The sequence below is a fragment of the Gopherus flavomarginatus genome, chromosome 7 (genome assembly GCF_025201925.1).
Source record: "Gopherus flavomarginatus isolate rGopFla2 chromosome 7, rGopFla2.mat.asm, whole genome shotgun sequence".
NCBI lineage: Eukaryota > Metazoa > Chordata > Testudines > Testudinidae > Gopherus > Gopherus flavomarginatus.
Window position 1 is genome coordinate 85,842,633 of NC_066623.1, and position 14,322 is coordinate 85,856,954.

Genomic DNA, 14,322 nt, shown 5'->3' on the forward strand with positions numbered 1-14,322 from the left:
TTTTTATATTTGTTATGAATGTGTGACTTTACAAATAACTTTGTTTATATGCCTTACAATTGTCTGTTGGAAGTTCAGGTTGTTTTTTCTTCCCCGCTTTTCTGTTCCGATTTGACATTTTGTAACTTCCTTCTGGAGCTGTATAGTAGATCCACTCCCCATTATTCTAGCATATTTTACTTGGGATAGACATGGTATCCTGCATATTTAATAACTGGGAGAAGAATTCTTTCTTGATGCCATAGAATTGGATTATCATGCCATTAGGAGTGAGGACTCATGTAACCAGGAACACTTAACTTTTGACCTTTGTGGAAAAGATCATTTAATGTAATCACTCTTTGTATTGTACTGGACCAGGTGAATCTGGGAAATATTCAACCATGTTTACTGTTTAACAAATCAGAAAGGGCTTTTAGCTGGAACAGCTGTGATTTGCATCTCTTTTGATACTATCCTAATACATCTTCAAATCTGCCTAAGATTTATGCCACCTATCTGGGAAGAACTGCAAGGAGGTAGACAGATAGATAGATTAGATTAGATAGATTACACTAGACTGTATGGTAACTCTAGATTTTTATCAAAGCTCTCTAATGACAATATAAACTCCAATGATAGTGCAGACATGGTTATGGCTCCATACTTAAATGTGTAAGCAGAGTTCCATTTTGAACCCTCCTGAAAGCCTATATTTTGATATAGTTTAATGTTAAGTGGCAACCTTATCTTAATATTAAGGATTTGAGAGGGGCTTTTTATGTAGTACTTTGGTAATAATTAAAAGACAAATGTCTGGATTTCATAAAGCTATACTGTACTGTGCATGTAAAAATGGCATGCACAAATGAAAGTACAAACAGGATATAAGCATTGGTCACTTACTAAGTATGTAAGAGAAACATTCAGCACCTAAAATTTGTGAATGATTGTCCAATGAGTCCTGTGGGATTAGTCAACAGATTTGCATAATGTTGCATAATCACAATCACTAAGTACCCCATCTTTGTATTACTCAAAAGCACCCTCCTGGGATCTGGCTAGGTTTGTCAGTGTGCTGCAGAAAGTTTTCTTTGTACAACCCAAAGAAAATCAGAGAGACAAGAGCAAATGCATTTCTATTCTGGTAACATGGTGTACTGTATGTGCAAAGGGTTGATTTTCTGAGTCCCTTAAAGCAGTAAGAATCACTAATAAGTTTTGGTAAACAAATGCTACCTCTTTGGAGAGTAGTGTGGCCCAGAATCCCTATATTAATGCGCTAAATTGTTTGTGTCTATGTGGAGAGCAGACACCACCCATCTTCCCCTGGATTTTCCTCCAGCTGTTTGAAATTTGCTGGATCTGTTAAATTTATCAGTGGGAAGCAGCACATCCATTTTGGCTATGTGGCTAATGAGGAAGCTGGGGTTTTTTAGTCTTCTAGCTGTAGATTTCTGTCAGTGTGATGGTTCATCTAATGAAGTATCCAACTTAATTTGTGAATTATTTCTTTAGTTTACTTCATAACTCCCTTTAGGTGTGTACATCTGAATGGTTAGGAGGCTGCATAAGTTTTGAAGTCCAAATGCAATTCTCATAATGTCCTAAATTGTCTTGACATCTACTTTATGTGCTGAAGACTCCAACCGCCACATAATTATATGAGTGTCTAGTCTTTCTCTATCATAGAAATATTAGAAATTTACAAACAAATTTTCAAAAAGGTGACTTCTCTTTCATGGACTCAATTTTTCCTGCAGTTGAACTGCAGGCTCAGGTTTGGGTATTTAAATCTTTAAGTACCTGATTGCAGGCACAAATCAAGCAGAAGCACAACTATGCTGATTTGCAGCCACAGGGTTGTTTTGCAGGTGCAAATTCTGTCTGCTAAAGGGGAAGCCAAGTCTCACCCCTTTTAAAATATACCCCTTTTAACATTTCCAGATGCAAACCTGCTTTTATGGATTATTTGAAAATTGTCCCATTTTGTGCATGTGATTTATTTCATAATTCTCTCCATGAGTCTGAGTCTTCCTTTTGTATCTTTGAAAACCTAACACCAAACGTGCAAATATTTTAATATTTATCCAACACTTTAACCTCAACTCATTGCATTATTAGACATTTTCCAAAAATTTTCAGGCACCGTGAGTGAGGCTGAAGTTATGCTACTCTAGCAAGTTCCTTTTTGGTGCAAATTATGCTCTGTAATGAACTTAAAGACGATGGTATAGGATTATTGTGTTCTATATTATTGTTAATTTGTATTTATTTTATCTTTGAAGTAAGATTTCTGTTTCTGTTTTTAAACAGAACAATCAAAGCTGGGGAGTCTTTGAGATTGTTTTGCTGCATGGGAACAAACAAAATAATTTGAGCCTGGCCCTCTATGAGAGCATATTGTATTACTACTGGATTTAGTATTTTAAAATATAAGTGTGCAACTTGTATAAAGCCGTATCTGTTCCCCTTGTATTAGACATAGATAAAACCGTATGGCTTTGATCCCGCAAAGACTTATGCACATCCTGACTCTACACACTGCAAGTAATTCCCACTGAAGTCATTGTAACTACTCATAACGTGACAAACGCATACGTCTTTGCAGGATTGGGATCTATGTTTGTATAAAAAAAGTCTAGCATTCTAGTGGCATATTTTAATTTACACACACATATTTTAATTTACATCTCACATTTCCCACTGGAATCCTACTGGCACTAGCCAAAAGCAAGTGTGTTTAGTACACGGTCCTATATAATGATATGATGCAGAGTAAAAGCGACTTCAACAAGAAAACATGCTGCATCTTTTTATTCAGCCATTACTTGAAAATATATTCAAACTCTTAGATGTGCACTTTCCTGCACACTCATTCTCCTTATTCTCTAGAAATTAGCATCAATTGCTGCATCTGGTTCAAGAATGCAAATACAGCCTACATTGCACACAACATCTATAAACTACTAAAAATTACCAGCATCATTTATTCAGAATTGCTGGCCTCCCAGCCTCAGATGACCCTGCATTATCACACTCTGAAATTAGAAACCTTGCATTTGCAATTTGACTGTGTTGGATCTGAGTTTTCACAACATGTAGTTTACACAACATTAATACTTGGATCTTTCATTTTTCTACAGAAATTGATAGCCTAAACCACAATGATTTATAGTCATACTGAACATGATTATTAATTTTCCTGGTGATTATACCTGTGGGTGGGAACAAATCTACTCCTCATAGAACAGGATTTGAAATGCTGCTAAAACTAAAATGTCCATAAGGTAATAACTAATTTTACCTTAATCAACTTATACTTAAAAGAATTTAATATAGGGCACATGTGCCTTGTGGGGAAACTTGTTTGAAATACGCTGTAAGGTACTGAGTTATTTATGAGAATAATTATATGTTTGTTACTCAAGTTTGTACTGGGAAATCAGGATCTGAAATGAGTCTGACATGCATTTTAAAAAAAATAAAGTCAGAGTTTTATATGCTAAAAAACTTGTACACTGAGGTAAATAGTGTTTAACGGAAAACAGCCCAGCGGTTACAAGGGGATATTAAAGTTTGATAAACTGAGCTCATATATTTGCTACTATTTTTGTTAGTGCTGCCTTTGGCTAGACTAGGTTGTCAGAAGGCCTCTCTGATCTTCCTGAAGTGCAGAGGGAGCATGCACACTGCTAAACCCTTTCATGGGACACAGCTTACTTCTCTTTGCATGCTGGTCTCACACGGCAGCTCAGTGACAAGGGGGAGAGCAGGGCCATACCTCCGCCTGCTACCTGCCCTGGCTGCCCCATTTGGGGGACCATGGCCCTGATCCAGTAAAGCACTTCAACACATCTTGTTGACTAAGCAGCTGTTTAAAGTCTGCACATCCTTAAGTGCTTTTCCGGACCGGGGTCCATAGGCCCCGAAAGGAGTGATGGAGTAGGCCCTGTACTTCCCAAAATAAATCCACTACACAATCTCTTATGGTCCAGGCACAATCTCACTTAACAGAAAGGATGAGGTTGGTGATGCTAAACAGAACAAGTCAGCCCCTCACTGCCAGGTCTAACACTATCTCTAAAGGAACAGGTATAATTTCTAATCAGACAGTTGGATGCAGTGTGGACTAGTGGTCAGAGCATTGTATTGGGACTTGGGAGACATCAGGACTCATGTTTGAACCTGGGCAAATCACTTCACCTCTCTGTGCCTTAGTTTTCTCCTCTGTAAAATGGTACTTACCTCCTGTGAAAAATGCTTTGAGATCTGCTGGTGAAAAATGCTACAGGAGAGCTGTCAATCAGTCTTTGATGATATGGCATAATTTTTCATTCTGGAAATTTAAACTAAAATACATATTTGGAACCTGATTCTGCTTTCATTGAACCAGTTTTGCACACGTGAACTCTGGATTTACAATGGTATAAAGAGCAGACCAAGTCCTGTGGAGTTTTGTAAGGATTCTCTGCTTCAGTGCTACTCATCCAAAGTGTTTAGTTTGCTTATTTTTGCAATTTGTCAGTGAAGAGATACAGGATATTGAGAAGCAAAGCCAGCAGTGGTGTCACTATTCTCCGGCAGAGCTTAGAAGATATGCAGAGCATATATGACACAGTGTGATCAAATGCCAGAAATATTTAGTTCTCCCTCCCATGATTAGTGGCATTATGCAGTTATGCAAATAATCTGTTATTTATATCTAGACACATTATGCAGTTATGCAAATAGTCCATAAATAATTAATATTTCCCACAGTTATTTGGGGGAAAATATTCCCCCACAGCATATAGCATCAGCTGGCTAATATCATGGGATATCAGGCCCACTGGTATTTGTGAGTTTCCTTAGTTACCTAACCAAACAGCGTCTGGCTGGTCACATGGCTCCTCTTCCTTGTTTCCAGATGCTAAATCACATTGCAGACAGTTAAACATACACTAAACAGCCCCTTAATATGATGTCTTGATGGAAGCAACTGCTGTAGATGCCACTGAGATGTTATTTGGTTGTCAGTGGAGTGGAAGGGCCGTGGAGGGAGAGTCTCTTCTCCCACTGTTGCACTGGCCCATCAGGACAGCTACCTGCACCAGGGATGGGTGGCAGGAGGAGGCTGACTCATCCTTTAGTCATTCAGTGATATTATGAGGACATGAGAAGCAGGTCCCAGGTGGATATAGCAAAGGGAAATAATTGGAGGCCATTTAGGGTGTAAGCCAGGAAAATGAGGAGCTGAGTATCCTCTTCTGCCTTGGTAACTTCTGAAATGATACATTCATCTGATTAACCATTTGTGCTGTTATTAACCAAACCAGAATGCCCCCAGCAAACAGGGGTGGCTCCAGGCACCAGCACGCCAAGCACGTGCTTGGGGCGTCAAGCCACGGGGGGGCGCTCTGCTGGTCGCCGCAAGGGTGGCAGGCAGGTTGCCTTCGGCAGCATGCCTGCGGAGGGTCCGCTGGTCCCGCGGCTTCAGCAGACCTCCCGCAGGCATGCTGCCGAATCTACAGGATCGGGGACCTCCCACAGGCAGGCCGCTGAAGGCAGCCTGCCTGCCATGCTTGGGGCAGCAAAATACCTAGAGCCACCCCTGCCAGCAAAGGAGTTAAGCGGGAGTCCATTCCTAACTGGGAACGAGCAGTAAGCTTATTTCTTTCTTTCCATGTCTATTTAGTGTTTATTAAACTAAAATTGAGAACTGTGTTGCCATGGCTTAAGCATTCCCACACAGCTCCTTCCAAGCTCACCTGCAGGAAGAACAACAAGAAATAAACAAGAAGAAGAAATTTTGTTTAAAAAGAGCAGAGAGTGGGAGAAATGGTGAAAGAAGTAGACTGGAGAAGTCATCAGGCAGTAGAGGGGAGGGAAATAAGGAAGCAGAGAAATAGAGGAAAGGACAGAAGAAGTGACATGAGAGAAATAAAACAAAGACCAAAAGAAGGCAGTGTAAAAAGAACAGGAATTTAAAAAGGAATATACAGAAGCAGAACAAAATAACTAAAATCCCAGAGAGAAGGAAAGGGGAGAATGAAAAAGGAAGATTGTGAACTAGCGTGAGAAAGGGAAATACATTGGAATGAACTGAAGTACATGGAAATAAAAGAGGAGAGGAGGACAGAGACGGGGTATGTCTACACTACGAGATTATTCCGATTTTACATAAACCAGTTCTGTAAAACAGATTGTATAAAGTCGAGTGCACGCGGCCGCACTAAGCACATTAATTCGGCGGTGTGCATCCATGTACCGAGGCTAGCGTCGATTTCCAAAGTGTTGCACCGTGGGTAGTTATCCTGTAGCTATCCCATAGTTCCCGAAGTCTCCCCCACCCATTGGAATTCTGGGTTCAGATTCCAGTGCCTGATGGAGCAAAAAACTTTGTTGCGGGTGGTTCTGGGTACAGCCTCACCCCTCTCTCCGTGAAAGCAGCAGATAACCGTTTTGCGCCTTTTTTCCTGGCTGAACTGTGCAAACGCCATAGCAGAGCAAGCATGGACCCTGCTCAGATCAAGACCGCAATTGTGGATGTTGTAAACACCTCGCGCATTCTCGTGCAGTCTATGCTGAGCCAGGACCTGAAAAGCCAGGCGAGGAGGAGGTGGCTATGGCAGAGCGGCGACAAGAGTGATGAGGACATGGACACAGAATTCTCTCAAACCGCGGGCCCCTGCGCTTTGGAGATCCTGCTGGTAATGGGGCAGGTTCTAGCCATTGAACGCCAATTTTGGGCCCGGGAAACAAGCACAGACTGGTGGGACCACATAGTTTTGCAGGTTTGGGATGATTCGCAGTGGTTGCGAAACTTTCGCATGCCTAAGGGCACTTTCATGAAACTTTGTGACTTGCTTTCCCCTGCCCTGAAACACCATAATACCAAGATGAGAGAGCCCTCACAGTTGAGAAGCGAGTGGCAATAGCCCTCTGGAAGCTTGCAACGCCAGACAGCTACCAGTCAGTCGGGAATCAGTTTGAAGTGGGCAAATCTACTGTGGGGGCTGCTGTGATGCAAGTAGCCAAAGCAATCATTAAGCTGCTGCTACGAAAGGTTGTCACTCTGGGAAACATGCAGGTCATAGTGGATGGCTTTGCTGCAATGGGATTCTCTAACTGTGGGGGGGCAATAGATGAAACCCATATCCCTATCGTGGCACCGGAGCACCAGGGCACCCAGTACGTAAACCGCAAAGGGTACTTTTCAATGGTGCTGCAAGCACTGGTGGATCACAAGGGATGTTTCATCAACATCCACGTGGGATGGCCAGGAAGGGTTCATGACGCTCGCGTCTTCAGGAACACTACTCTGTTTAAACGGCTGCAGCAAGGAAATTACTTCCCAGACCAGAAAATAACAGTTGGGGATGTTGAAATGCCTGTAGTTATCCTGGGGGACCCAGCCTACCCCTTGATGCCATGGCTCATGAAGCCATACACAGGCAGCCTAGACAGTAGTCAGGAGCTGTTCAACTGCAGGCTGAGCAAGTGCAGAATGGTGGTAGAATGTGCATTTGGCCGTTTAAAGGTGCGCTGGCACACATTACTGACTCGCTCAGACCTCAGCCAAACCAAGGTCCCCATTGTTATTGCTGCTTGCTGTGTGCTCCACAATCTCTGTGAGAGTAAGGGGGAGACCTTTATGGCGGGGTGGGAGGCTGAGGCAAATCACCTGGCTGCTGATTATGCACAGCCAGACACCAAGGCGATTAGAAGAGCATACCATGAAGCGGTGCGCATCAGAGAAGCTTTGAAAATGAGTTTCATCACGGGCCAGGATACGGTGTGACTGTTGTGTTTGTTTCCCCTTGATGAACCCCCTCCTTGATTGACTCATTCCCTGTAAGCAACCCATCCTCCCCCTTCAATTACAGCTTGCTTAAGGAAATAAAGTCACTCTCGTTTAAAAATCATGTATTCTTTATTACTTAATTATAAAAAGAGGCAGAGAACTGACAAGGTATCCCGGGTGTAGTTTGGGACGAGGATAGGAGGGAAGGAAAAGGCCACTAAAAATGTTTCAAAGTAATGACAGCCTTTTGGTTGGGCTGTCCACGGGGTTGGAGTGGGCGGGTGCACGAAGCCTTCCCCCACGCGTTCTTACACGTCTGAGTGAGGAAAAAATGGAACATGGTGAGTGGTGAAGGTGGTTACACAGGGTCTGCAGTGGCACTCTGTGGCCCTGCTGCTGTTCCTGAAGCTTCACCAGATGTCGGAGGATGTCAGTTTGATCACGCAGCAGCCCCAGCGATGCATCCCGCCACCGCTGATCTTCCTGCCTACACCTTTGATCTTCCTGCTGCCGCCTCTCATCTCGAGCATCTCTCCTCTCCTCACATTGGTCCCTCCTGTCCTCACGTTCACTGGCATCTTTCCTGTAATTTGATACCACGTCCTTCCACTCATTCAGATGAGCTCTTTCATTGCGGGTTACTTCCATGATTTCCGAGAACATTTCGTCTCGCGTCTTTTTTTTCCTCTACTTTATCTGAGATAGCCTTCGGGGTGGAGTCGGGAGGCTTGAAAAATTTGCAGCTGCATGAGGGAGGTAAAAAAGGGAGAGAAGTATTTTAAAAGATACATTTTACAGAACAATGGTTATACTCTTTCACAGTGAACAACACTATTCACCTTACATAGCACATGTAATTTCACTACAAGGTCGCATTTTGCATCTTAATATTGAGTACCTGCGGCTCTGGTGTTAGAGATCTCACAGACGCAGGTCCAGGCAGCAGAATTCAGCTTGCATGCGGCCATGGTAAGCCATTGTCTTTCAGCTTCTTCAGCCTTCATATACACAGTGCCCTCCTTTCCCAAATACCAAGCAAAGCCCATTCAGTGCTGCTTTTTTCCTGTTAACATGCAGCAGCAGAAACCCCCCCCCCCGATCCAATTCTCTGAAATGATCGCTTTACTCCGCCCCCCACCGCGTGGCTGGTATCATGGAAGAGCACTGCTAATCACCCTCCCCCCCCCACCGCGTGGCTGGTAGCAGGGAAGATCCGTGCTAGCCAAACGCGAAAAAGCTCAGCGCCATTCCCCGCCCTCCCCTGCCCCCACTTGGCTACCTGCAAGGAAGGATTTCTTTTAAGCAACAGGCAAACAGGCCAGTAGGAATGGCCATCTCTGTCCCCTTACTTAAACTCCTGAATTTCAACCAGGTTACCATGAACGATATCACTCTCCTGAGGATAACACAGCGAGATAAAGAACGGATGTTGCTTGAATGCCAGCAATCACCGGGACCATATGCAGCTAAGCTTTGTCATGCAATGATACCAGATTACTTGCTACATGCATGATGTGGTCAAGTGTCCTACCATGGTGGATGGAATAAGGCTGCCTTGCCCAGAAACCTTCTGCAAAGGCTTTTGGAGTACCTCCAGGAGAGTTTCATGGAGATATCCCTGGAGGATTTCCGCTCCATCCCCAGACATGTTAACAAACTTTTCCAATAACTGTACTGGCCGCGAATGCATCCCAAGTCCTCAGGGCAAATCAATCATTAAAAAACGCTTGCTTTTAAACCATGTTTTATATTTACAAAGATACACTCACCAGAGGTCGCTTCCATGGCTTCATTGTCTGGGCTACTGGCTTGGGAGGGCTGGGAGGGTAATTCCGTCCTGGCTGTTGGGGAGAATGGAGTGCTATGTGCTCTCTGCAAGCTCATCCTCCTCTTCCTCCTCCTCATCTTCCCCATCTGCAGAATCCTCAGCCATGGCTGAGATTACCACCCCCACATCGGAATCCACGGACAGGGGTGGGGTAGTGGTGGCGGACCCCCTTAGAATTACATGCAGCTCAGCGTAGAAGCGGCATGTTTTTGGCCCTGCCCCGGACCTTCCGTTTGCTTCTTTGGTTTTCTGGTAGGCTTGTCTGAACTCCTTAACTTTCACTCTGCACTGCACTGAGTCCCTGGTGTGGCCTTTCTCCATCATAGCCTTGGAAATCTTTTCAAATGTTTTTTCATTTCGTCTTTTGGAACGGAGTTCTGTTAGCACAGAATCCTCTCCCCATATAGCGATCAGATCCAGTACCTCCTATACGGTCCATGCTGGAGCTCTTTTTCGATTCTCAGGAGACTGCATTGTTACCTGTGCTGATGAACTCTGCGTGGTCACCTGTGCTGGTGAGCTCTCCACGCTGGCCAAACAGGAAATGAAATTCAAAAGTTCACGGGGCTTTTCCTGTCTACCTGGCCAGTGCCTCCGAGTTCAGACTGCTGTCTAGAGAGGTCACAATGGTGCACTGTGGGATACCGCCCGGAGGCCAATACCGTCGATTTGCGGCCACACTAACCCTAATCCGATATGGTAATACCGATTTCAGCGCTACTCCTCTCGTCGGGGAGGAGTACAGAAACCGGTTTAAAGAGCCCTTTATATCGATATAAAGGGCCTTGTTGTGTGGACGCGTGCAGCATTAAATAGGTTTAACGCTGCTAAAATCAGTGTAAACGCCTAGTGTAGACCAGGCCTAGGAGTCACCCAAAGAAAGACTATTGCAATAGAGAGCAACCAAAATAACTGGGAAAAAGAGACTGAAGATGGAGACAGTCTGAGTGGAGAACAGAGGAGAGGCAAACACACAATAAAAGTTATGCAAAATATTATTATTCAGCATTATCCTTGTGGGATTTTTTAAAACACTTTCCTTTTTTCATTTTGCCAGAGTTTTCATGCTTCCTACATCACACTTTGGCTATCGTACATACAAAAATCTGGGCTGAAATCCTGGGCCCGTTGATGTCAGTGGGAGTTTTGCCACTAAGGGGGCCGGGATTTCACCCCTGGTACCATAATAGATGAAAATGAACCACAAAGAGTAGGCATGCATACAATTCGGACATAAAATCCAACTTCCCAATATTCACTAAAGGTTATCTGTTCAGACTATGCATCTCTCCTATCTAATGCAGACTGAACATTTTGTTTACATATCTCTTTTTTTTTCAATCTGGCTATGCTGCATTACAGATTAATAGTCCTACTAAAATTTGACCTTCCATTTGTTTTATGTTAAACCCTCTGTCTTAGGGGATAGTTTGTATTTAATGTAGCCAAAATAATTTTACATCATATCTCAGTGAGAAAAGTATACTCTGCATGCAATCCATTCTAGGAACTGTCATTTCATATATTTAAGCTATAGACTTAATAGTAAAGCTGATACAGACCCAGACCTTAGCCCATGATCTGCACAGAGTTCACCAAGTTTCATGAACCTGGGCCATGTTTTGAGCAAACCTGGGCTAATTTATAGTTTTGGGTGAAAATCATATGGGATTCAGTTACTTTGATCTGAAATGAGATAAAACAGGCAGTTGGCTCACTTAACTTTGAGTCTTGAGGTTGATTCAAACCTGCGACTCAAAGTAAAACTGCCGGGGTATAAACTGAACTAAACAATAACCCTCCCTCCCCTCGAATCAAAACCACTGCCCATTCCAAACCACAGCTTTAGTTACCAGCTGCGAAAGGGCAAGCTGGAGACTGTGTGCCATATGCTCAAGTCTGACTGAGCTGTGTCTCAGGGTTGCTCTGTTATATCGGTTGGACGCTGCTGTGTAGGGGTTGTTGCATGGCTGGGGTTCCCTAGAGCGCAAGGCATTTTAGCCTGAACCCCAGAATGCCCTATATCCTGGAGAGGCGGGAGTGAAAGGCATAGAGCCAGCAGCAATCCTTACTTTACACCACCTGGGAGTTCCCCTATTGAAGTGGAATCTCCACATGGCTGTTTACGCCAATCTTCTCTCTCTCTTGTACCACTGGAGCCATGCAAAGGACATAGATAGGACCAAGGCTCTGGCCCATTGTTTCTGCATCACAGAAAGCTGACAGCCCAGTCTTAAGAAATTCAGTTGTTTGTTTTAGTTTCAGCTTGAGCTGCCCCCACCCCATAGAAACAATGTTAGCATCCTGAGCAATAAAGAGTGTTAAAAGCAAATCACTGTGTGTGAGGGATAGACTCTAGTCCTGTGAATAGAAGGCAAGGTTGCCTCATTTCATGGAAAAGCCCAAAGTAGGAAGATAGGGAAAAGAAATCTCTAGAAATGTTCCGTCAAGATATTGTCTCCCCTGCCTCTTCCATGAAATGAGCAAGGAGTCTTCAGCCCCCCACGACCTGCCAAATGCCCTAATGCCCCCTCATCTAGCTTCCTGGAAGCACATCTCCAAGGTAGCCTTGCTGCCACAGATTCCTCTGCCTCTCATTGTCTCTGGTACCCCTGTCATCCACTCCCTGGATTATGCAGTACGGAAGGGCTACTTTTACAAAGTTAATACTGCCTCAAGCTGCATTAACTTCTAAGTAGAATTTCCCCCCTTATTAGTAGAGTGATGTTGCCCATAGCACACCATTCCGCTCACACACATCGCTCATTCTGTCTGCCCACGTATGGATCTCCAATCCCACAGAAGACTGCCTACATATTGCAGCGGCACGGAGCAGTGTGCAATGGAAGTGGTACCCGTCTTCTTCCATGTGGAAAGATCTACACATGGAGAGACCCTCCTGCTTACAGTCTGGTCTAGAGGTTGAAATTTTTTTCAGTTCCACTCCTTGCGCAAAATTGAGTTCAGCTGAAAGTGGAGAGAACTCCACTGCTTTCCATGGAAGTTACACCAGAGCTGAATTTGGCCCCAAAGTCTGAATTCTATAAACACAACCTTACCTTTGCCAGGTGCACTGTAAATGTACTTTATCTCAGGTGCAATGATTGGTTTAGTGCCTTTATTCCATTTTCCCACAATTTCCTTTTTAGTCTGTCATGCACAATCTGCAGAATTTATAATCAAATTTCATTAGGGGGAATTTTCAAGAATAATGGGGGGAGAGGTGGTTTCAGAGAATGAGAGGCTAGGGAATTATTGGTAATATTATAAATAGCAAAATTACATACAGTATAACACTAATACAAAAGGCCACACCGCTTTATTGAGACTAGGAAAAGGGCAAGTTGTATTGAAGGAACATCTGAAATGTATCCAGAAGTTCTCTAGTACATTTTTTACCTTTTTTTTTACTCTTCCTAATGTTCTTTGCTAGTGATCCGATTTTTAGAACAGCAAATATTTCCTTCAAATGAAAATGTTTAATGGAATCCACTAACCATTGTCCTTGTCAGTTGGAAATGAATGCTTATTGATGAGAAATATTGATCTAGCACTTTTAGATTAAAACAATACTTGCGCAGTCAAAAGAGTTTAAAGACTAAAGCAAAAATGTAACTTGCACTGGCTACTAAGTGATTGATCACAACTGATACCACTGCCTTGGAACATAAGTTTACCGTGACACCTCTTATCTGAGCTGAAGAGTTTGCCCTCATTGCTTTGTGCGTTATGTATAAATGATTGATATCAGGGTTAATGTTTTTTAGAAACAACTTTTATTGTCTCACGTGCATTTTCTGTATTGAAAATTATTTATATTAATTATATTTTTTCATGAAAAATGTAATCATTAGGAATCAAAAATGGTCTTCAACAGCTCTCATCTCCCTCTGCTGTTAAATCCTATACAGTTTAGCTCAGAAGTAAACAGGATACACAAACTTAAAAATGGATATATTGGGCCAAATTCTCTCCTCCGTTACACCTGTACAACCCCACTGACATCAGTGGAGTTGCACAGGTGTAACCAAAGACAGAATTAAGCCCCACATCTTCCCTCAACACAGCAATAGTTATGTGTGTGGAAAAACTAGTTTAAAAACATTATAAACATCCACTGAAATATGATGAAGATTAGAAGCAACGGTTCTACTGTTATTGTTAAACGAAACGGAAAAACCCCATTATCTGGATAACACAGGGAGCCTAGGAGCTTGTTACCCATCAGAATTTATTGGGGACTTGATGAAAACGTAGACAAGTGAGGTTGTTAAGCAAACCCTTAACTGGGGGCTATAAGAGTTTGTGGAGCAGTGTGTCATGCTTGCCTCTAGAAAGCAATGTGAAATGCTCTAAACTAAAAATTTCTTGTGCTGGCTTGTATTGCAGTCATCCTGCGGCTGTTAAGATAATATATGTGCCTGCTGGGATGGAGAATAGTTGATCATCATCACCTATCCCATTGCAATGCTTCTCTGTTCATTTTATAGTTTTTTAGTCAACCAAAATATATTTTTTCTTTTGCATGAGGTTAGATTACAAACTCCATAAATACTGTACGTATACAATAATACAGCATTTATTTTATTGCTTACATGTATGCAAGTTCACATATGATGAGTGACAAGTATGAACATTTAAATGATCATATCTATAGCTTTCTAAATAAAATTAAAATCTGAAATGAATATCTTAATTCTCTTTTTTATTTTCTTTAATGGATTAAATT

General features: G+C 42.8%; 1 protein-coding gene across 3 annotated transcripts in view; it reads left to right on the top strand.

The window, feature by feature from the left end:
• LOC127055334 (uncharacterized) overlaps window positions 1-14,322 on the top strand; it is a 195,244-nt gene that overhangs the window by 124,558 nt on the left and 56,364 nt on the right. Inside the window, exon 1 of one of the 3 annotated variants that reach the window (XM_050962224.1) lies at window positions 6,473-6,671. The exons of the other annotated variants lie outside the window; for them this stretch is intronic. Coding sequence (XP_050818181.1) covers window positions 6,474-6,671 — 198 coding nt within the window. The 5' untranslated portion in view covers window position 6,473. Of the gene's footprint in view, window positions 1-6,472; window positions 6,672-14,322 lie in introns of those variants that run through there. 3 annotated transcript variants of the gene reach the window in all.